At 44.7% G+C, this 24,618-nt stretch overlaps 1 protein-coding gene across 6 annotated transcripts in view; it reads left to right on the top strand.

Annotated features, from left to right (window-relative positions):
- CRADD (CASP2 and RIPK1 domain containing adaptor with death domain) overlaps positions 1 to 21,624 on the top strand; it is a 103,295-nt gene extending 81,671 nt beyond the window's left edge. For all 6 annotated transcript variants that reach the window (XM_039501020.1, XM_039500984.1, XM_039501029.1 and 3 more), the window contains exon 4: positions 21,251 to 21,624. In XM_039501020.1, coding sequence (XP_039356954.1) covers positions 21,251 to 21,552 — 302 coding nt within the window. In that variant the 3' untranslated portion in view covers positions 21,553 to 21,624. The remainder of the gene's footprint in view (positions 1 to 21,250) is intronic.
- Positions 21,625 to 24,618: the final 2,994 nt, after the last annotated feature.

Raw genomic sequence — 24,618 nt, 5'->3', positions numbered from 1 at the left:
AAAGAAAATTAATGCAAATGCAACCAAGGTCAGTCAGACCACTAACTAGATAGCAGGACATTTCATGCAGGGACATGACCAGGTTGAGCTTAACGGATTGAACAAGCCATAGACAGGAATGACTGGTGACACGTTACTGCTGCCCATGTCTGTAAAGATGCATTGGGTTGAGAATTTATATAAATAATTATTAATAATATACATACAGAACCCTACATTATGCTTTAGATTTCACAAGCACACATGTCAAGAAACACAAGGGTATGGTTCCTGTTTCAACTGTCCGTCTTCTCTTTGTAGCATGTAAGCTCTTCAGGGCAGGGAACATCCCGTACTATGCATTTGTACAGTGCATCATTTGCACAGTGGAGCCTCAAACTGCTACCACACTACAAATAATGATGTGTAGACCATTCATGTGAACTTATTTCGATATGTAACATGTTCACATGCCACAGTAATAGGCTCACTGGAAAAATTTTCATTTTTTTTCATTATGGCAAAAAACTTACAATAAAACGAAGCATTTCTGTGTTGTCTGGAATTTTTTGAGGAAAACATAGAGCCTTTCTCTTTTTTTTACCGTCTCTAGCCCTAACTCTAAAACCCAAGCCTAAAAACCTCTCAGCCCTAAGCCTTCCTGTGCCACCTCACTCATCCCAAACCAAGTCACCTGCTCAGATGCAGCCTGGGGAAATGGGTGGGCTTTGCAACATGGCCTAATGGTCATCAAACTTGGGCCTCTGTCCAACCAAAAGTGGTAGGTGTGGGGAGAGGACTGTATTCCGGAATCTGGGTCCCTTAACAGGAAATACCCACTTACCAGCTGAACACATCCAGGAATGGTGAGCTCAGGTGAGCCCATTGGGCTCAACGACAAGGAGGAAATGCAAGGAAGAGAAGCAGTCTGAGTCCCAAAGCATAAAAGGACAAATTCTGCTCTCCTTACTCACGTAGCTGAGTGCCTCATTGGGCAGTCAGGTCCATAGATTTCAGTGGGACTATCTGTGGTGCAAAACTACTACTCCATATGAGTAAGGCTGTCAGAATCTGGCCCAAAGGAATTTACAGATTAAAACCAACACCCTGAAGTGCATCTGGATACAAAATTGGAAGTTGGTGTAACCTGTGGGACACAAGGGACCTCGCAGGAAGCTCTGCTAAAGTGAGCTGGCAGCTGCATTCTGTGTCAGCTGGAGTTGGAGTGGCCTTCAAGTAGCCCTTCAGAGAGTGCATTGCAGTACAGGTCTGTCTCCTCTTACGCTGGGGTTACATTCTGCAGCCAGCACGTAAAGCGAAAATCGCGTATAGTCAAAATTATATTGAGTGTAATGGCGGGTGGAATCACCCGCACTACAGAAACGGTATTTAAATTATTTTTTTTCTTTTTTGTTGTTTTTTTCTTGTTTTGCCGACCGCGTAAAGCTGAAATCACGCATGTTAAATGCGCCTAAGATGTGACAGACCTGTAATCTAGTAAAAATAAATAAATAAATAATGAATCATTGTGGCGAAGTACACATCCAGGAGGAGAAGGTGCCAGATGCCCATTGGGGCAAAAAGCATGACTGTTCTCTCAGCATCCATAGCCTATTTCAGATCCAGCAAAACCCTCTAAATGAAAAACCTGAGTAACAAGAGGTAGAGAAACTTCTTCAGCTGTGGCAGCAGATATTACATGTGCCATCTCCTCTGATTGTTCTCCCCAGGTCCAGCAGCTTTACCACACTTCTTTCTTATTAGAGTTGATCTTAACCCAGCTAAGTATTTTTCTGAACACTAGGCCTAGTCTACACCTAAAACGTAGGTCTACCTAACTACATCACTCAGGGCGGTGAAAAATTTCATGTCCTGTGTGACAGGTTGACCTAACTTCCACTGTAGATGTAGCTAGGTCAATGGAAGAGTTCTTCCGTCAGCCTAGCTAATCACCTTTTGAGGGGATGGATTTACTACAGCAATGGAAAAAATCCCTTTGCTCGCTGTACTATGTGTGTACCCCATAGCGCTGCTGTAGCACTTGTGGTATAGATGTACCCGGAGTCTCAGGAAGTCACTGGGGAATGTCTAACAACTGCACCATCCATCTCCATCTAATACAAAACCAAACAAACAAGTTGAGTGTCATGCATTCTGAAGACATCCCAGTCCATGCTACTTCGCTGTCTCTGCTAACAGCATTACACTCACAGCAAACAGAAGGGGCAATAGCATGGATATTTTTTAATGGATTGATTATATATGATGGAGGTTGATTATAATAGATAGTAAATCAGTAATGATGCAGTTCTGATTGGAATGTTTGGATACTTACATTTGTGAAACTTTAGGAGTTCTCAGATGTTCTCACAAATAAGCAGGTGCTCACTGGAACAGTTGCAAACAATGAATCATATGATCCAAGGAACAATATCAGAGCAAACTCTTAGGCTCGATCCTGCAATTTACAGGGCAATGTGTGGGAGGCCCTCTGGGACTGTGCAGAGCCTCATTGACATCAGTTGCAGGTGGGGGGAGACATAGAGGTCCATCCATGCATAGTCAGTTGCAAGATTAGGTCTCTTTATTCAGAAAAATATGTACATATTAGTCTATCAGCTGTAGCTCAAATAGCTAGCCGCCAAGTTAGTAAAATAGCCATTTCAGTCTGGCACCTCAGATCAATAGGTTAGTGGATTCGCCAAATATCACTCCCAAATTTCACACTAAAGATAACTAGGAACAATTTATTATTTAAACGCTTGGAGTCTAATAAGCGAACTAGTCTCTCTTAAGAGCCAGCTTGCAGATGAAATTAATCAAATCAAGTAAAACAGAGAAATAAAAGTAGATCACGGTTCTATGAGAGCCCTACATTAAGCATGTGTGGAAACCCTGACAATAACTAGAAGAGGCAGCAGTGTCCAGTAGTTCTTTGGACTGGGAGTCGAGCCCTGAGGTTCTAATCCTGGTTCTGCCACTGACCTGTTGTGTGACCATAGGCAAGAAGGAACAGTCTCACTTCACTAAAATCTGAACGTCAGTAAATCACAATGTATACAATATTAATTTTGGTTTGACACCTGTCAGCTAAAAGAACTTTGCCAGCCAAAAGCACTCTTCTAAACTGAGGTCTAGCTGTTGCACAGATCTTTAATTTTGACTTCTTAAACCAAGGCCAAAAAAGTAGCCAGTTCTGAGGAAAGATCTCTATAAGGAATGAATAATTTTATCAAGGCTAAATAGAATAGCCTATAGTAATATTTGGTTTAAATCCTCTAAGGAAAAAAAGTGAGATTAACTGCATTATATAACAAAACAGCACTTAATAACTGGCAGTGTTATTTTTGTTGTTGCAAGAAAGAAACAGCTGTAGCTAAATCCAAAGCACATGATTTTTTCTGTTGAAAAGTTGCGTGTAGCCTTTGGAAATTTCCCTCTCTAGGAATGTCACTAATAGGAATTTCACTCTGCTTATTAAGAGTTTTTGTTTGTTTTTTCGAGTTAGGAGAGAAACACCCTGTCGATTTTTATCATGATTTTTCCAGGCAAAAGAGCAATCAAATAGTGTTTGCTCAACAGCTTTGCCAGGAGAGGATAGGCCTTTTGAGATGAGGGTTCAAGGTGGGTAGAAGAAGTGATTTCCAACCCCCTGACGAAAGTCATATGATGAACTTGTCACATAATGGTTAAAACAATTATTCATCACTTCAGCTTTCCCTAGTTGACTACATCCATGGGGGAAACATACTTTCAGTGCAGCCCCATCTGCTTGGTGTGTGCTGACAGAAGCGAAATCTGGTTCCAGTGGAACTAAAAGAAATCTAGTGTAGATATGCATGTACTTGATAGTTATCATGACAGGCAGCTGCTGACTGCTGTTACTATTTCTTATTTGTATTGTGGTAGCACCTGGAGGGGATTTGATGTGGGGGAAAGGGTAGATTGGATTGGGGCCTAATCTGGAAAAGGACTGAACAACACAGCTCCCACTGAATTCATTAAGAGCTGCAGAGCTTCCAGAATCAGGCTGTAATTGATTACATAAGTCAGGGCCGGCTCCAGACCCCAGCACGCTAAGTGCGACCTTCCACAGTCATGCCTGCGGGAGGTCCACCGGAGCCATGGGACTAGCGGACCTCCTGCAGGCATGACTGCGGAGGGTTCGCTGGTCCCGCTGCTCGGGTGGACCTCCCACAGGCATGACTGCGGAAGGTCCGCCGGAGCCGCCTGCCGCCCTCCCAGCACACCCTCTGCAGGCACGTCTGCAAGAGGTCGCCCGGAGCCGTGGGACCGGCAGCGCGCCCCCTGCGGCATGCCGCCGTGCTTGGGGCGGCCAAATTCCTAGAGCCGCCCCTGACATAAGTGTATTTTCACTTAACTTTATTTCATTTCATAGCTGTTGTGTTAATTCTGCATTATGTCTGAGATTTTAAAATGCCCAAATATCAGAAAAGTCACTTGTGAGCCTCATACTAACTATAATTTAACTTCCTTGCACATATGTTTAACTTAGTACTAATGTATATCAATAATAATACCTACCTCTTGTATAGCATTTGTAATCAGTAGATCTCAAAGTGCTTCACAAAGCAAAGACACCTTATTATTCCCATTTTGCAGATGAGGAAATACAACCACAGAGAGGGGAAGTGACTGGTCCAAGGTCACCCAGCAGGCCAGTGATGGGACCAGGAATACAACCCAGATCTCCTGAGTCCTACTCCAGTGCTCTGTCCAGTTAGGGTGACCAGACAGCAAGTGTGAAAAATCAGGATGGGGGTGGAGGGTAATAGGAGCCTATATAAGACAAAGCCCCAAATATCGGGACTGTCCCTATAAAATCAGGACATCTGGTCACCCTATGTCCAGTAGACCATACTACAAGCTGGACCTCTATTCTCATGGAAAAGTTAGGGTTTTTTTTCCAGCACTCCAGGGCTAAATTCTGAGGCAAACAGGAAATGCTATGGTAGCTTTAAGCACACTAAAAATGGTAGGAATTTTTTTGAATTAAATATAAAATGAGTAATATCTGTTCAGTCTTTCTTGTGTTACTTATTTTGAGATTAAATTCCATTAATTTTACACTGCCTCTAATATTTGGTTTTCAGTGTGCCACAGAACTTGGTTGGGACCAACATACCAAGCTCTGTGTTGAACCTGCTCGTGCCTTCTTAGATCATAAATGCTTCAGGGCAAGGATGCCATGGTTAGTTCTGGCACCACCGAGTCTGCTTTCAGCTTTATATACTTCAGCTAGTAAAAAACAACAAAGCATATTTCTTAAAGCAGTGCAAAGCGGCCTTAGTGTAACTGAGTCAGGTCCACAATGTTTGTAATGCATAGCTACCCCCTTTAAATAGGGAACAGGCAATAGAGGAGGTGAGGGAGTGTTTTCTTTGCATCTGTACCATTTTACTTCTATGCATTTGAGTCTAAACTCCGTAGACTCATGGATCTCACTGTGTGTGTGTGTGTGTGTGAGAGAGAGAGATGATTAGAATTGATGGTAGGCAACAGTTGGGAAGCAAGCAGTTGATGCTGTGGATACCATTTTGGTGCTGGTGGTAAAAATTGTTGTAATCCTACTCTGTTTCTCAACTGTAGCTTACCATCAATTCAAATAATTTTTCTCTCTCTCTCTCTCTCTCATATCCAAAAAGGGTAAAGAGTCAGGATCACATAAAATCCACCAGGGACTTCACTGTTCCTAATCTATTTAATGTGGAAGGGGCTCAGATACTTAATTGGTGGTGTCCTATTTTTCTTGTTGAACTGTCCCTTTTCATGGGCACAGGCTTTGTTTTACTTCCAATTTAGCAAACAGGGTGGGCTCCTCAACAAGCCTCCCACCCCTTCTGGTCCCTTTCCTCTTTGTAATCACGCCACGGGGTGCTCTTTTCTGTAGTTGGGGTGCCATACGTACAACCTTCTTCCCCTTTACCCGCCGTAATGGCTGCCATTGGACAGAACGCACGGCCGGTTGGCATTTTAACTGTTCGATTGTTTTTTTATGGCGAACACACTGCCGCTGCTGCGTATGCTGGGCACGAATGGTTAAATTTTTGACGAGTTTCTGAAGGACCGGTACTTGCTTAGCCAGTGCTTTCAAGCGGGTGCATTTCGCTTTTTCCGCTTGGAAGTTCTGTTTTAAGGCCTGCAACTTGTTTTGGGCATAGGCTTGGGTTGTCGCCTGGTTAGTGATTTACACTTTTAGCTGCTCAGTTTCCACCAGCTGTCAGGTACAGACTTCTTCCCTTCTCCCTAACTCCTCTTTCTGCCCCGACAGCATTTGATACCACATGGCCACTGCAGCTTATATTAATTTCACAGCTGCCCCTAGGTTTTTACCCTTTTGCTGTTTATACTTGGCATACAGGTTTCATAAATTTTGCCAAGTATGCATGCCTTTTTGAAGCTCCGCCACGGAACCTCAGGGATTGTATTTGACTTTGGTGAGAGCCCTCTCCAACCAGGCGAGGTCCTCACCCGCCTTTGAAAGAGGCAACAGGGTTTTGTTCCTTCTTGTTGCCTCCCACGTGGTGCGGGCATTGAGTTCACCAGCCTCCCGGGACTCCACCGGCCTGGGCAGCTGGACTTCCATGTCCGCGCTCCCTAATGCCCGTGGGTCCAGCCATAAACCCATCGATGATGCCACCGCCCATGACTGCGGAATGCCTCAGGCAAATTGGTAACACAAATCTGTCACAGTTTTGGTGGAGAATTGCAGGGGGAGCCTGCAGAGCGCACCAACTGTTCTGCCCTTGGTATTTCAGGTTTGCTCTGTCCAGCACTGTTGGTATTTCATGTTAAAAATGTTATGATTAAAGGTGTGCCCACCCTCAGCTGTAGTATGCCTGAGAAACGGAAAAAGGGTTAGCATTCCTCTCTCCACCCCGGTTGGTGGGGGAACAGTACAGGTGGGTATGCCCCCAGTTGTAAAAATCCCAGGTAAAAGGAGAAAAACTTAGTAATTCTCACTCCAAGCAAACAATTCTCGTTGTATACACCCTCAGCCGTAGCATGCGTGAGTTTAAAAAACAACAACAAAAACTTAGGGTGCATTGGCCCGCGGTTAAGCTAAGTATGGTTAATATCTCTAATTATGTTGTGTTTAATTTTTCATGAATTACACCCAATGTTTTCCTGCCCCTGACGCACACCCAGGAACAACTGACTGTATTCCAGGCAAATGCCTCTTCCTTTACAGTGTTGCAGCACACGTTTAATCTGAAAAAAGCTGCCTTTGTTACAGCCATTCAAATGGGGCATCTATGTCAACAGGGGGATGTGTTATACAATGTTACTAATAAAGCCAAAAGCCACTACTAGCTAGTGTATGCAATTGTTGCTACCCTAACCATTTGGTTTGTGCTATATTTCTGTTTATGTAGAAAACCAACAGTAACCCTAGCCACCATGTCCGAGGGAAGGTGGAAACCTAAGTGGTGACCCCTCACAACAAAATGTTGACTCGGAATCAAGGGGGGAATGTCACAACCCAATGGCCCCCTCCCTCAGGGGGTCCCCTGGGGAGGTAGATCAGCACTGTATTTTCCTAATGCTGTTGCAAGCGTCGCAAGGCATTTTGGGAAGGGTTAAAGGTGTAAGTGTAAAGTAAAAAATTCCTTTGCAGGTTACAAGAGGCCGAAGGGGGAGGAAGGGAAAAGAAAGTGGGTTAATGCGACAACTCAGCTCAGCCCAAAGATAAGACGCCAGCTCCAGTCCAAGGTCACTGCGTTCAAACAAACTGTATACAGCCAAAAAGGCTGCAGCTGTACCTGGATCTTACCCAACCCCCCAAAAATAGGGAGACGGTGAACGCCAGCAAGGGAAAAAACAACCGTCTCACATCCCTAACACTGGTGTGTTTTGGGAACACTGAAAAGGCCACAAAAAACTGGTTTAAACTGGTACAAAAAGCATGGAAAACAAAGGTCCCTAAACAAAAGCCCCCCCCAAGCCCCCAAACTTAAAACCCTCCTAAAAGCTAAAGCAAATCGGAGATCAACAGCCAACCCTGGACAACCTGTGCACAAAACAAAACTCCCGTCCACCTTTTCCCGCCCTTCTTCATACGTTACACCCAGGCTTGGCCAGCCCCGGGTACTGCATGTGTAAGTAAAACAGTGGGTTAGGGCTTGGGGCACTAACGCTTTCTTCCTTCCTCTAAGTAACATGAAAACCCCCCAGCACTCCGCTGTTATTTTATTATGTTATTAATAAAGCTTTAAACTCAGTCACTTGGTGTGCTCTGTCATCTCCTCCCCTAACAGTCCTGCGGCCTCAGCCTAATCACCTGATGCCTCAGGCAAATTGGTAACATAAATCTGTCACAGTGGGTGGGAGTAGAAAATGCTAGATCAGACAGATTGTTCAGAAAAACTGCTTCGCTTTTAGAAATGGTTAGTGAGCTGCTGCTTTGTTTTTTAATTACTTTTAAACAAATAAAAAAGAAACACATTACCAAAGATTTTGAATATACAGTATTTTTGTCATGGTTTTGATGCATATAATATGTTCCAGGTTTTAATATTCTGGCTGCCACCTTTGAAGCTGCTATGCAATGATTAGCAACTTAATAAGCTATACCTGAACTTTTAAATAAGCAGATTTTATTAAGCTGAAGTGGAATCCTCCACATTCATGAATTACTCATAGATTCCAAAATTCTCTGCCACTTTTTGGACCATTTTTTTTATCATACCAGAAATGCATTTAGCTTCTCACAATCTATTGTTTTCATACAAATATGGAAAGGAAGGAGATTGATAAGTGTCACATTTTAATATCCAACATCATTAAGTGAAATCTATTTACCAATTAGTACAGTAATGCTTGCAATATAAAGATTTTGGCATGGAGTGGTTCAAACTGATAACATAGGGGTGGATCCTGCTCCCACTGAGGCCAGTTTTAAAATTACAAACAACTTCAGTGTTGCAGAATCAGGGCTGTAATGTAGTTCACAAATTTAGTAGCATTGTGTTAGCTTCAGATGTATTTACACTAAAAAGACAAAGAACTTCCTATCCTTTCATTCAGAATGTTTTGAAAAATATACTGATACTGGTTATTTATGTATTTAGCATATGCAATCCACTCAAGCCAAGTCACATTGTTCTTATCAACAATATTCAAGGCACGAAGACCTCCAGAAAGTTGAGTCATTTTGCTGTCCTCAACAATATGTGTCGTGGTTTGTGGCTGCCCATGTTGATAGAGTGGACTATCTCTAAAACACCACCAAAATTCCACTGCAGCACAAATTCCATGTCTGGTATGAAATCGGTTCAGAAGGCTCCATTGCCTTCATGGTAAATCAAACCCAGGTTGACATCAAGTGGGGTCAGAGACAAGATCATTATTTGTCACTTTCTCTATGGACCATGAAACTCTCCACGTGTCCTCTACCATAAGTCCCTCACCTGGTAAATTTATCCACAATGGGTGCTGTGAGGGCAGACAACCATGTGGTGGACTACACAAGTCTTTAATTAACAGTAGATGTGGCATATCACACAATTTTGTGACAAGCTTTGCTACGCTTTCCTCTCTGCAAACACTGGGTGGAGCAATATTGCAGAGAACTGGTAACCATAGTAGAGGATTAGATTTAAGTGTGCCTGAAATAATATGCATGGTGGAATTAAGTTGTACGTCAGTCATCTTTGTGTGAGACGAATGAGCCTGTACTGGAGCGCAGTACTGCGTCGCTGAATAGCAGAGTGCCAAGACTGAAGTGTGTAATGTTTGGGCATTGGCATCCCATGTCATCCAGCCAGTTTTCAGAGCAGGCTGTTGCACGTTTTGACCTTAGTCGCTATATTTGTAAGATGGTCACGATATGTGAGCGTTCTATCCAACATGATGCCTAGATAGACTGGGTGTGAATCATGCTTTATTCTCTGACCATTAAGAACTATATTCAGCTCTCTGTCCACTTGTGTATGATGTAAGTGGAAGACACTTCACACGGTCTTACTTCCATTTGGTATCAGGCGCCACAGACAACAATAATTGACCATAGCCTCATTCAGAACACTTTCAAGTATGTCAGAGGAGTGTGACTGAGAGCCGAGGCATGTGTCATCTGCATGAACAAACTTGTGAGACCCAGTATATGGCAGGTCATTCGAATATAAGTTGAAAAATGTCGGAGATAATATTGCTACTTGTGGGAGGCCAGACTTTTGGTGCCGCCAAGCACTTTTTCTATCACTGATACGCACATGGAAATGGTGATTTCTCAAAAACAGAGCCATTGCACATACTAACCAACTTGGCATAGTTCTAGACAATTTCATCAAAAGGCCCACGTGCCAAACCATACCTATGCCATGGTCAGGTCAAGGAAAACTGACACCAGTCTTCAGCTTATGTTGGAATCCATTTTTGATGGAAGTTGTAAGTGCCAGCACTTGATCACATGTACTACAACTGCAGCAGAAACCAGCTTGCTCTGGTGCCAATATGCTTCCACAGGTGGAAAATCATTAAGTACAGTACACGCTGCTGGCTGTGTGTGATTGGCATACGACGTGACCTAGCACTGGTCTGGGCTGTAGTCTCAATTCCAACGCGCTGAATGGAAGATACCGTGCCGCTTAGGGTCATGGACCAATGCGAGATCATTATTTGTTGCCAACTCCAACAGTTGTTCGCTGTTTTGGGTCTGCAGTCATATAACCTCATTCGCTATGATGACTATTAAAGTTGCCAATGTTCACTACCGGATGCTTAAGGTTTGGGAGAACTTGTGGACCCCATGTAGAAGCATTTCAAAGGATATGGCAAACCATATTTTATTTTTGTCTTCCATTTTAATTAGCAGCTTTGATCAGTCAGTTACAATACATGGAAATACTAAATATCATATGGATACTTGTCAGTGGCTGTGATTTCTGGTACTATACATATTCTGCATTTTAATGACTTTTTTGTTTGCATTCATCAGATTAGAAGCTATCCAGTTATACAGGCTTCATACCATCCTGAATTAATTCAGACATGAAAACAAGGGCTGCAGAGCAAAACGATACCTACTGTATATACCTAACTCAGCAGTATCCCAAACTAGTGTAGTTTTCTCATTAAAGCCTGGGCTGCAGTAGGTTTGAGGGAATGGGGAATAAACAGGTCAGTGCTAACTGAACCTGCAAAGTATTATGCTAGTTTTGGAAGGCTTGTGTTGTTTTCCGCATTCTACTCTTGGTACAGATTCCATATTGCAGTATAGTCTGTATATTTAATAGGCCAGACTCTGAGCTTGATCAGACTCTACAGCAGGCAGTGGAGTTACTCTGGATTTATACTGAGGTGTTACTGACAGCAGAATCTGGCCCGTAGTTTCTGCAGATAGCTTTTCCGTCACCAGGGGTTTCCAAAATACTGATTCCATTCTGTAATTCAAGGAAAAGGGAGTTTCCACTGACAGGTTAGCTAATTCTTGGCAGCAATTATGAGACAGGACTACAAGCAGATGTCCTCGTACTGGGTTATGAGGAGTAGGCGAAGCTAAGTAGTGAGTAAAAACCTCTTCCAAGGGAGCAGTGGGGAGAGATTAGGGCAGGGCCTGCCAAAATCTTGCATCATGGACATGTTCTCCCAAGGTGAAGAAATGTTACTCATTGCTCATATGTGTAACAGCACAGACAGACAGATTGCTATACACAGCGACACCTGCAGGGGGTTCTGTACCTTCTAAAGAATGTTTTAATCTATATTACTTTAATTGACTTTGATAAGGAAAACTTTCTAACATATCCAACCTGTTTGCCTAGGTTCAAATATTACAGCATCTAAATCCATTTTCCTTGATCCTTGAAATACTTTTCCAGAACCCATGGATGCCAGTAGAAAGACCACCATTGATTTGAATGGGCTTTGGTTCAGACTCTTCCATCCTGTTAGTAAACAGGGTGGAAAGTGGGTGGTACGTACATACATAATATCTTCCTATTCCAGAATATATGATTTATTTGGAGCTGTTGCAAAGTGCCATTTTTCTTCCTCTGAGCAAGTTCAGTGTCTCATTTGCACAAGGTCGGAAATTGGGAGATAGTCTGGGTAATTTGTCTGACCGCATCAGTGTTGAGCAATTTGAGCCGTTTGAAGTTTAGAATAACTGTAACATCACTGTAATATTTCATTCTCATTGTCAAGTATTTGCAAAGTGCAAACAAAGGGCTTGGTGCTGTACATAGTACACATGCACTGTGCAGGGCTGCCCAATATCATGCATCTCTCAGGACATGTATCTGACAGTCCAGTCACGCATTCCCGCAGGGCAGCCTTGAGCTCACATGTTTAGATATGCAGGGGGCTACAGGCGTTTGCCTGTCATTCTGCCTGATGGAACAGGGCCAAGAAGGAGCAGCCAGGAAGAGAAGCTGGGAAGGGCGACAGCACAAGAGGGAGGCCTGATACTGGCCTCAGGTTGCCCTCAGTACAAACCAAGCTAAGCTACCCCATCCCCAGCAAAATTCCCTTCCCCATCCCCCCACTGCTTCCAGGGAGCCCCGGAACCTTCTATTCCCCACCACCACCTCTGCCAGGTGCCCCCACCCAGGAGCCACAACACCTTCTATCCCCCGGCCTCCAGAGCTCCCAGATCACTCTATCCTACCCTGCAACAAGCAGCAAAAGCACCTCTTACCTCCCCCGGGGGGTTCCCTGTCCCAGGGGCCCAGCACTCTGCTCTGCTGCAGAACCAATCATCACAGCACGCCCCCCTCCCCATGCTTCCCACTCAGATTTTGCTGCCTCCACCCAGCTACCAGCCAGAGCTGCCAAATTCTGTTCCAGTCTATGCCCTGAGTTTATAGCTACATGCAAATTATTTGCTATTAGGAACATTCACTCTTTAAATAATTTGTATAATATATCACACCTGGAACAGGACAGAACCTGGCAGTTCAGATCTGTGATGTGTTTCAGTTAAGCAAGTGTATAGGCCTGTAGGGGGCCGCAGGGAGAGCAATTTGTTGTTAAATTCCTTTAAAAAATGAAATGTGTCTTCCGAATGTGACGGGCTGTTGGCTCACTCGATTTGTCAAGTGAGCAGATTTGCTATGGAGGTGACTGAGAGATGAAAAATGTTGAGCCTCAGGCTGCCTTTTTTCTTTAGCACTTTTCAGGGAAGAACTGTGCTCTGAGTGAAGGCCAGAGGATAAAGTCATCACTGAGAATATTGATAACACTTGCTGTGAACTCTGTGGGAATTACGCACTTCCTAATGATTTCCAACAATCTTGGGAATGGAAGGCCGGATCCTTGGCCCTGATGAGTGGCACAAACCAGCACTAAAGCTGACTCGTGTGGCCAGCTGGGGAGTCCCCTGACATAAGAAAATCTCAAGGTGGCATAAAGCCTGCTTTGGTTAGCTTTATGCCATCTCTCCTCACTGCCGTTGGCACAGGGGATTACTGGAATGCTTCAATGACCCATGGCTGTAAGTCAGAAAAGCCCTGAGGAACAAGGGAATTCACAGGTGGCATCCTGCCATTTTGCCCCACTTAAGGCTGTGCTGTTTGGATTAGTAAGGGAGAGCCACGTTGTGTCTGGGTACGCGTTTATGGGATGTTCTGTTTAGATCCTGATTCTGTTTGCTTTCTGCTTTCAACAGCATGGTACCATCCTCCTGTCTATGCACTGGTCTGGAAGCTCAGGAACACCCCCGACTCCCCCACCTCCCCCCGTTCTTGCACCACTAAAGTTAATGAGAGCTTTGCCATTTCAGCATAGAGCGTCTTCAGCAGATGCTCTACAGTGGCACAGCTGCATCTAGTGTAGACTAGCCCTTAGAAATGGGAGCAGACAGGGCTTTGGAAGGTGTGATCCAATTTGCCTGCATCAGGACTGAAAGAAAAGGATTGAGTTTGATCCTTGTTCATTGAAATTTGTTATATGGCCCCAACAGCTAGGCTCACTAGAGTATTTAGGGGGATACTTTGTAGTTACTACAAATTACTTGTAGTATCTGAACAATATGTTAAAGACTAAGGCCTCAATTGTATAGCAAATTTCCCCCTCAACTGAAATGCCTTTACTTTTGTAAAACAGTAATAATAATAAACCTCAACCCTCTTTTATGTAACTTAGAATTTGCATCTAAAATGGCCTATTTAAATATTTCTCAATAAAGATACAACAATTTTTATATATCTAGATAACATTATCTATCTATCCCAAATGTTCCAATAACTATGTGCTACTATATATGAAAAAGAATCGGCACAGAGTATAGAATGGGACTCAAATCACAGTGCTTTGTATTAAATATAACATCTGGCTAACATCCCAGAAACATGTGCACCCATATTAGATTAAAAGATTTCCTGGATGGGTTTTATTGATGATGATGATGATTATTATTATTATTTATTATTAAAGGGCTGATAACATGCTGAAGGCAAGATACGGTACTTGTGTGATGCTTCCCAGAGGTACGAGTTGCCGGGCATCTCCCTACTGCATCTGCTCTTAGCATGAGGAAGCCTTGTCTGTGCTTGGCATGGGTCAGCTTCCCAACACCGTCATCAACTCAAACACTCCCATTTAGTCTTTGCAGGCCCCACTGCTACTCTGCAGAAGTAGCAATAGTCACTCGCCAAACCTTGAGCCCTCCAATCTCCCTGGAGTATCCAGCCCCGCGTCCACTGGACACTTGCAGTATACACAGATTCACTGTTTCCAAAGAAACAGTACGTGCCAGCTTACCAGATCTACTTTGGATCACCGCTCTGCTTAATGCACAGCAATTAGCTATGTTTATAATTAGGGACCTACCACATTCACGGCCATGAAAAACACATCACTGGCCGTGAAATCTGGGCTCCCCACCCCCCCGTGAAATCTGGTCTTTTGTGTGCTTTTACCCTATACTATACAGATTTCACGGGGGAGACCAGCGTTTCTCAAATTGAGGTTTTGCAGGGAGGGGTCACAAGGTTATTTTATGGGGGTCCCGGTATTGCAACCCTTACTTCTGTGCTGCCTTCAGATCTGGGCGGCCGGATAGCAGTGGCTGTTGGCCAGGTGCCCAGCTCTGAAGGCAGCACCCTGCCAGCATCAGCACAGAAGTCAGGGTGGCAATACCATACCATGCCATCCTAACTTCTGCACTGCTGCCTTCAGAGCTGGGCAGCCAGAGGGTGGCAGCTGCTGACTGAGGGTCCAGCTCTGCAGACAGTAGCGCACAAGTAAGGGTGGCAATACCATACCATGCCATCCTTACTTCTGCACTGCTGCTAGCAGCTGCTCTGCCAGTAGCAGCACAGAAGTAAAGGTAGCAGTACCGCAACTCCCCCTAGAGTAACCTTGTGGACACCCCCCCTCCAACTCCTTTATGGGTCAGGACCCCTACAATTATAACACCGTGAAATTTCAGATTTAAATAGCTGCAATCATGAAACATGATTTTTAAAATCCTATGTCTGTGAAATTGACCAAAATGGACCATGAATTTGGTAGGGCCCTATTTATAATGAAATTAAGTATAAGTTTATTTAACAAAGTACAGAGACTGAGGTAGTAGCAAGTAGAAGTAGTGGAAAGAAATGGTTACATATAAAACAAAATCATAACGCTCATCCTAAAGCTTAGACTTAATTACACTGAGGGCTTGGCTACACTTGGAAGTTGCAGCACTGGTGGAGGCTTTCCAGCGCTGCAATTAGTAACTGTCCACACCTGCAAGGCACATCTAGCGCTGCAACTCCCTGGCTGCAGCGCTGGCTGTACACCTGGTCTGGTTGGGGTATAACGAGTGCAGCGCTGGTGATCCAGCGCTGCTCGTCAAGTGTGGCCACACACCAGCGCTTTAATTGGCCTCCAGGGTATTAGGAGATATCCCAGAATGCTTTTAACTAAATTACTCTCTTTGTTTTGTTATGCAGCCTCTCTTTGTTTTGTTGTGAACTCCGAGCTCCGCGCGGAGCTCCGTTGCCGGTACTGCTTATCTAAAAAACAAACAGAGCTCCTGTTTGCTGTGATCAATCTGTACCTGGCTGTAAACAATCAAATGAGAGGCAGGCAGGGAGTGGGTGAAACAGCGGGGAGTCGTGTTGGATGCAGGCTGTTTGCAGTTAAGAGTTAAGGGTAAGGGATCGGGAACATGTTCTGATTTTTCAAGGCAGGAAGGTAACACACAGTGTTGGCTCCAAAAATCCACTCTCTCTCTCTCCCCCTGCTCCCTGTCACACTAGACCCCACTCCACCCCCCTCTTTTGAAAAGCACATTGCTGCCACTTGAACGCTGGGATAGCTGCCCATGATGCATCACTCCCAACAGTGCTGCAAATGCTGCAAATGTGGCCACACACCAGCGCTGGTAGCTGTGAGTGTGGCCACACACCAGCGCTGTTCCTGCACAGCTGCACGACCAGCGCTGTAACTCCCAGCGCTGCAACTTTCAAGTGTAGCCAAGCCCTAAGCTATTCTCGTGTCTTAGAGCAATGCTCACCCAAAATCCTTGCAGCGCTTTACAACCAGGCTTGGCTGTAATCCTCCTTTCATGAGACAGACAACCTGTCAGCTTGTCTCCTAGGTGAAGGATGACCGAGTGAGTTTCTTTGCCCCCCAGGATGTACCAGTCCCATCTTTTGTCTACTTCCATAAACAGGACACTCCACCTGCTGTGTTTGTTTCTTCCTGTAGATTTTCTCTTTTGTAGATTTTGCAGCTTTTTGACTGGCACCTGGCTCAGTTTGCAAATAGGCCTCCACTGTGAGGCAGACAATACACAAATGATCAGACAGGGATATAAGTGTCTGCTACCTCCTACCTGAAAGGAATATGTCCAAGGTATGTCACCTTTTGGTGACCTCCCTTATTCTAAGACCTTAAGAACATAATTTTCAGTGTAGATACATAACTCCTTAAATATTATCCCTACATACATTTTGCAATGGTTATGGTAACCAGTGAGCTACAGGCTCTCAGGAGAGACCTTTCATGCCACTTTTTGGTGAGTAATCATGCAGATATCTGACCCAGGAGATCCCTGTAAAACCCTGTCCAAGCTCTGTGTTTTCTGCTTGTTGGCACCAAGGGTTCCCTGGGTCACAACTAGATGTCAAAATCTGTTTAATATTAGAGAATGGAAGGGCCGGATAACGTGTTTTTTCAAGCCTCCCTGCATAATCACATTTCAATATCCTCAGCGTAAAATCATCTTATTGCTAGTGCCCAGAAAATGTAAACAGTTTGGTATGAGAGCAAAGATCATAGGAGGTTGGCAGATAACAGTTCTTTGGGGGGAGGGGAGCAGTCGTTTTATATTTAGTAGCTAAGCATAATAATAATTGTATTACCACAAGATATTATCAGCCAGAGTACAACATAACCATAGTTATACTGTGCCATATCTTTTTAATTTTAGTGTTAGTTAAATATTTGTTCACGGAGGGTTGAGATTAACAGTTATGGAGACAGAAGGCCTCTGATTACCTGCAGAGCTGGGAAGCGGCAGTACAGGCAGCCCCACCAATGTTGTCTCAACCCTTTTCTGGAGAGACCCCCTCTACTGATGAGAGGGTAGTTCAGTCTTCTTACCCATTTCATCCTTGATCCCTTTGCTGAGATTGCCAGCAAAAGGCATGACCCAAAGCTTACTGAAGTCAGTTGAAAGACATTAATTAACTTCAGTGGATCAGGCCCAAAGTAATCCACTTTTGCAAACTGATTTGAAATTACGTCCACTGTGATCTGGACTGAAAACACCAATTTATTTCCCATAAGCCACCAAATGGCCATTTGAGGGTCATACTGTTCAGCTAATCCTGACTTGGGCTGGGTTTGTCCTGGTGACCTAAGGAAGGCAGAGGAGCCCATTATTAGTCCTCTGTTAACCATTCAACCGCCCAGGGCTCTTCTAGTGGTCTGGAGACATAAAGATGAAAGCAGCCTACAATATTTTTTAGACAGTAACTATTTCTTTTATTCAAAACAGCTCTTGATAGTGTACATCAGTCTCGAATGACCCAAATGATCTGCAGGCCCTGGATATTTTATGCAAAAAATATTTTACAAGAAACTTTTCATGCTGCAAAGGGAGTGCTGCATTTTCACTGTTGTTCCTGTGTTACATTGATGGAGACTGTGAGCACGATATTGGAGCTATGAATTTGATTGCACAAAACGGCTCTTCTGTAGGGAGCTGGCTGCTTATTCATCATTGAGATCAGTAGGCTATAATTAGCGCTCTCTTGGAGGGTATTTATCTTCCATTTTGATGCAGTCCCCCAGGCAACAAATTTAGAGGACAAAATTCATTGGCCTGTAGCATCAGGGTGTAATCTCAAGGGACGGTTAGTATCTAAGGATGACTAGGTTTCATAGATATGTTTGCAATACCTTCTTTCCAATTGCATCATTTTCAATGTAACTAGTATCAGCTGGGACTTTACAGGCAAAAGACTGTGTCTCTGAACAGCACATTGAGATCTAAAATATCCTTTTCAGTTCCTTTGAAATTACAGTAAGGAATTCTCAAGAAGGCCCCTCAGGTTTACAGGAGGTTTTATGTTCCATTCCTTTAACATTTTAAACACTGTTAACTATGGTAGCCTATGCATTTCCTTGGGTAGCTGTATTGGTGGATGGACTATATTGGTACTGTAGTCTGTGACTCTGGTAGTAAAATCTTTCAGTGCATTGGAATTTTTTGAGGTGAGCAATACATTTCTGGATTTTGGGGGAAGCACTGGGGAACTTGGACAAAATTCAGGAGCCAGTCAAAAGAATTGTTTTGGGATCATGTGACTGGAAAAAATCCCATGAAAGAGATCTGAGGAAGGCCAGATGAATGGTACTGGGTTGGGGAAGAGGGATTATGGGAAATAATTTGTAACGGGAAGGAGAGTGTGAATAAGGAGAGGCCAAATAGCTGAGTGAGATAGGGTGTTGCAGGTTGGGATTGTGCTGGCAGGAGTGGAGAAGAGACATGGGCAATTTGGTGGAATTGATTAAAAACTGGCTAACTCAGTGGTTCTCAGACTTTTGTACTGGTGACCCCTTTCATGTAGCCAGCCTCTGAGTGTGCCCCCGTCTTATAGATTTAAAACATTTTTTTATGTATATTTAACACCATTATAAATGCTGGCGACAAAGTGGGGTTTGGGGTAGAGGTTGACAGCTCGTGATCCATCCCATGCAGGCCGGCTCCAGGCACCAGCTAAAGAAGCAGGTGCTTGGGGCTGCCAATATCAAGGGGCCGCATTCCGGCCGCTATTGGGGCGGCACATCCAGGTCTTCGGCGGTAATTTGGCGGCGGGTCCCTCAGTCCCTCTGGGAACGAAGGACCTGCCGCCAAATTGACGCCGAAGAGTGGAGCGGTGCGATCGCGCTGCCCCGTTGTTTTTTTTTGCCGCTTGGGATGGCAGAAAACCTGGAGCCGGCCCTGCCCCCATGTAATACTTCCTGACCCCCAGTTTGAGAACCCCTGGGCTAACTGCTAGATCTAAAAAAAAAAAAAAACACCCTGTAAATGGGGGATACCTGTCCACTGGGAACATTTCTAGTAGGATCCCACAGGGATCTTTTAATGGCCCACTGTTATTCAATATGTCTGTTAGTGGTCTGGGAAGGAACTATAAAATCATTGCTGGCAAAGTTTGCAGATGACAAAAACTGGTGGAATGGCAACTAATGTTAAGGAGAGGTCAGTTCTACAGAGCAAGTTTGATGGCATGGTAAGCTAGGCTTATTTGAAGTATATATATTTTAATACAACTATATGCATGAACGTTAGATCACACTGAATGTAGATCAGACTCACAGAATGGGGGATTATATTTTGGTAAGCAGCAACACACAAAAGATTTAAAAGTACTTGTAGATCACCAACTGAACATGAGCTCACAGTGCAATGTGATCATTGGGCATATAAGTAGGGGAATAATAAAGTGGTATGGAGATTTTTCTGCCATGGTATATAGCCTTAGTGAGATCATTACTGCAATACTGTGTCTACTCATCATGGCCACGCTTCAAAAAGGACATTGACAAATTGGAAAGAGATCAGAAATGAGCTACGAGAATGATTTGAGCATGCCTAATAGGCAGACAAAAGAAGCTCAATGTATTTAGCTTAAAAGAGGATGGTTAAGGGATGATCATGATCTATAAGTTACTCCCCGGGGAGAAGATTTCTGACACTAGATGGCTCTTTCATATAACAGACAAACGCATAACAAGATCCACTGGCTGGAAGCTGAGGCTAGACAAATTTAGACTAAAAGTAAAGCACAAATTTTTAACAGTGAGGTTAATTAACCATTGAAACAAGTTATCTAGGAATGTGGTGGATTCTTCATCCCTTGATGTCTTTAAGGTTGGATATTTTTCTCAAAGATATACTGTAGTTAAACCAGGAATTATGGGCTTGACGCAATTATGCGCTGAAATTCTATGGCCTGTGTTTATGCAGAAGGTGAGACTATAATGGTCCCTTCTGTTCTTAGCAACTAGGACATAAAATCTGGCCAAACTTTTCAAAAGTGACTGGTGATTTTGAGTGCCCAGCTTGACACCTTAGAGGGGCCTGCTTTTCAGGAAGTGCTGAACACACCCCCTCTGCTCGGGGATCTCAAGTTAGGCACCCAATATCACCAGTCAGTTTTGAAAATCTTGGCCTCTTAGGGTATGTCTACCCAGCCTGTGACAGCAAGTCTCCCAGCCCGGGCGGACAGACTCGGGCTAGCAGGACTCGCACTAGCACTCTGAAACTAGTTATGTAAGCACTGAAGTTGCCGCTCAGGCTCTGAAGCCTAGGAAGGGGACGGAGGGGGCTTCAGAGCCAGAGCTCCAACCCAAGCCACAATTTCAGAGCGCTGTCTACACAGCTCTTTTTGGAGTGCTAATGTGCTGGAACAATTTGTCTAGTGGAGGCACAGAGCCATTGAACCAGACTGTAAACGCAGTATATGATGGAAACCACTTCAAGCCGGGGGTGTGGCAGCACCCCTAGTTCCAGCACCTATGCTAGTGTGAGCCCTGCTAGCCCAAGGCTGGGAGGCTTGGTTCCACAGGCTCTGCAGACATACCCTGAGTAGTATCACAATGTCTAGGGTTTTTATTTTCCTAAATCTCAGAATCCTATAACAAAGTTTGTTTATCACTTTTTTTTTGGTAATGAATCCTTCCGTTTTAGATATGTTTTGTTCCCTAAATCCTTTGGTTGAAGCTTCCGACTGCATTAACCTTGCCCATTTTTTTGCCCAAAATATTGCCTGGTGATGTATGTATGCTTTTTGCTTTTTTCCAGATGACGGGTTAACTGGAATTCCACCAGACGTTTTGAAGAACCCCCCAACAGATCAGCAGATTAACAAACTTGCCAGGAGCCTGGGGCCTGAGTGGGAGCATATTGTACTGTACCTGGGTTTGTCACAGAATGACATCTATAGATGTAAAGTCAATCACCCTCACAATGTGCAGTCACAGATTGTGGCTGCATTTGTCCTTTGGAGACAGCGTTTTGGAATCAAAGCCACAATCCAAAGTCTGCACACCAGTCTGATGGCCGGAGAAGTGGATCCTTCTGTGATCCAGCATATGCTTGAGTGAAGTCTTGTTATCGATTGGTGGCTCTTGAGTTTTTTGCTAAATAAAATACACTGGATTCACTGAATCACGTATCGGTGTTCTGATGTCTCTTAATTTGAAATCGAGGAAATGGCAGACAAGCAGCTTGGTAATTTTATTACTCTGTGCTTCCTTGTAGCTTTCAGTTCTCTGTGGGAGGTTTTGACGTCTCTTATTATTACATGTATGCCAGATTATTTTTTAACAGGCTTTAAGAAATTATCGCTCTTTTTGTTCACTCTTATACTTCTTCCAATGTTATGTAGTTAAGAAGGCGTTGACGCTTAAAGTTTGCTAGAGTCTTTGCAAGCAGTGAGCCACATCCTGAGAGGTGCTGAGCTAATAGTAATGGGAGGTTGTTGGGCACAGTGTCTCCCTTAGGACTTTGTCCATTGTTATTGTACTATTTAAGAATACTGTAAGGCAGGGGTGGGCAAACTACGGCCTGATCCGGCCTGCCAGCCATTTTAATCCGGCCCTCGAGCTCCCGCTGGGGAGTGGGGTCTGAGACTTGTCCCACTCCAGCACTCCAGCTGTGGAGCAGGGTCGGGGGCCACTCCGCGCGGCTCCCAGAAGCAGCGGAATGGCCTCTCTCCGGCTCCTACACGTAGGGGCAGCCAGGGGGCTCTGCTCCGCACGCTGCCCCTGCACCAAGCATCACCCCCGCAGCTCCCATTGGCCAGGAACTGCAGCCAATGGGAGCTGCAGGGGACCAGACAGCGGACCAGACAGCGCGCAGCAGAGCTGCCTGGTTGCACCTCTGCATAGGAGCCAGAGGGGGGACATGCTGCTGCTTCAGGGAGCCGCTGCCCAGAGCCTGCACCCCTGAGTCTCCCCCCGAGCCCCAACCCCCTGCCCCAGCCTTGATCCCCCTCCCACCCTCCGAACCCCTCAATCCCAGCCCAGAGCACTCTCCTGCACCCCAAACTCCTCATCCCGTGCCCCACCCCAGAGCGTGCACCCCCAGCTGGAGCCCTCACCCCCACCCCCGCATCCCAGCCCCCCTACTCCAGGCCAGAAACCTCTCCCGCCTCCTGAACTCTTCATTTCTGTCCCCACCATGGAGACCCCACCCCCAGCCAGAACCCTCACCTCCTCCCACACCCCAACCCCAATTTCATTAGCAGTCATGGCCCACCATACAATTTCTCTACCCAGATGTGGCCCTCAGGCCAAAAAGTTTGCCCACCCCTGCTCTAAGGAGTTATGGCAAGGAGCAGGATGCTGTGATAGCATGTATCTCTTGAAGAGCAGGACAGCTGGGGATCCTTTTCGAGGTATAAAATAAGTAAGAGGATAGGCAGGATCTAGTGAAGGAAAGTTCTGTGGACATGGAAGTGAAGTGCCTGGTAGCGGATGTTGGTTTCTCTCTTCTGTGACTAATAAACAAGGATATGATCTTGTATCCCTAGAATCTTTGCAGTTCTTATGCTCTAGGATCCAGATGAGCCTGCCTCTCAAGTGCAATTTTACTCTTAGCTGTTCTCAAAGCCAGAGGGGAAACGGCCTACCAAAATGTCCTCTCTAATTTTACAATAAGCCCAGCCAGAGGGGTGGTTTAATGGTCTAAGCAGCAGGTTTGCAGTCTCTAGATTCTCTTGCATCACAGGTTTGAATGTCAGCAAGAATAACTTTTAACCTTTCTTGCCCACCACAGTAGATAAATGGAATTGCATGAAGTTCAGTGGATGGGATGCTTCTGGATGAGACTTTAAAACTGAGCTCCTGCATCTGTGTTGTCACATGGGTGTACCCTAGGAGGATGACAAAGCCCTGGCTGGGATGATTTAGTTGGGGTTGGTCCTGCTTTGAGCAGGGGGTTGGACTAGATGACCTCCTGAGGTCTCTGCCAACCCTAATCTTCTATGATTCTATGATGACAGTCTGTGTGATGCCACTAGCTGGCAAGCTACCTCAAATCTGAGATGGCAAGAAGCAGTCTGGGAACTACTGGTGCCAGGAGACAGAGGCTGCCATTGCTGACTGGGGTTAAGCATGGTCTTCAATAGAACCAGAGAATTCCTGCTGCCCTTGCCTGAACACCCCTCCTCATGGTCTGGCCAAACCCATTCCCAGAAGCCAGCCCTTCTCCATGAAGAAGAACTTTGCAGTGGTTCCCATCACCTTCTGGGAGAGGAGAAAAGAAGATTCCTGAAGACTTTGTTTCTTTCCCACTCAGTGTGGAAGAACTCCCACTGCTCTCCTTTGTACCAATACAGCTAACATGGAGTTCCTTTTATCTCAGCCACATGTACCTGTGTTACTGGAATTATGGGACCCATTCTCTGGTACCATTGGTCAGGTTTTACCCCAGAATGGTGGTTAGAGCATAAGCCTCCTCTTCCCTTGCCAGCTAGCGCCATTTCTTCCTTTTGGCAGGAAGCTCTAAGCATTTGCCACATTCCTGCCTATCAGGTAGATGTATCAGTTGCCGGGGGAGTATTCATGGACAATCAGAAAGATCAACTGCTGTATGAAACCAAGATCTCCTGATGATTCAAGGCAGAAGTACATTAGAACTCCTTCCAGGTGGATTAACTCCAAGGGAAGGACACACATCACAGAGGACTGATTTGGCAGGTAAACAGAGTTTGGGTCCAGAATTTTGAGATCAATTTATGCACAACCCCTCAAGCAGACTGTTTCATCTCTAGAGCCAATGCGGAACACCCTCCTCCCCCAGGTTCTGCCCAATATATTTCAGCACTCTCACCTAGGTCAGAGGTCTTCATAAAGTTTTTTGGGGTGAGAGTTTTTTCTCCTGTACCCCCAATTCTCAAAACTATAAGGTAAATTAGAGAGGCAAGGGTCATCTGAACAGTCTGCTGGCTGCCCAGTTTGCCATGGTTTTCTGGACTCCTGGTACCTGACAGTATGGTTTGGCAGAATCAGCTCATTCAGGCCCAGAAACAATCTGCTGGTATTTTATTTTTAGTCTTCTATAATATAGTCCTGACCTTCAGCCATTCGTGATCCTGTTACACCGCACTTACATCTTAATTAATTATATCATATTATGGTGTATTAAAGCGTAATTCTATCAAGAAG

Source organism: Mauremys reevesii, linkage group 1 (genome assembly GCF_016161935.1).
Source record: "Mauremys reevesii isolate NIE-2019 linkage group 1, ASM1616193v1, whole genome shotgun sequence".
NCBI classification, from domain to species: domain Eukaryota; kingdom Metazoa; phylum Chordata; order Testudines; family Geoemydidae; genus Mauremys; species Mauremys reevesii.
This window is presented reverse-complemented; position numbering and strand designations above follow the sequence as displayed.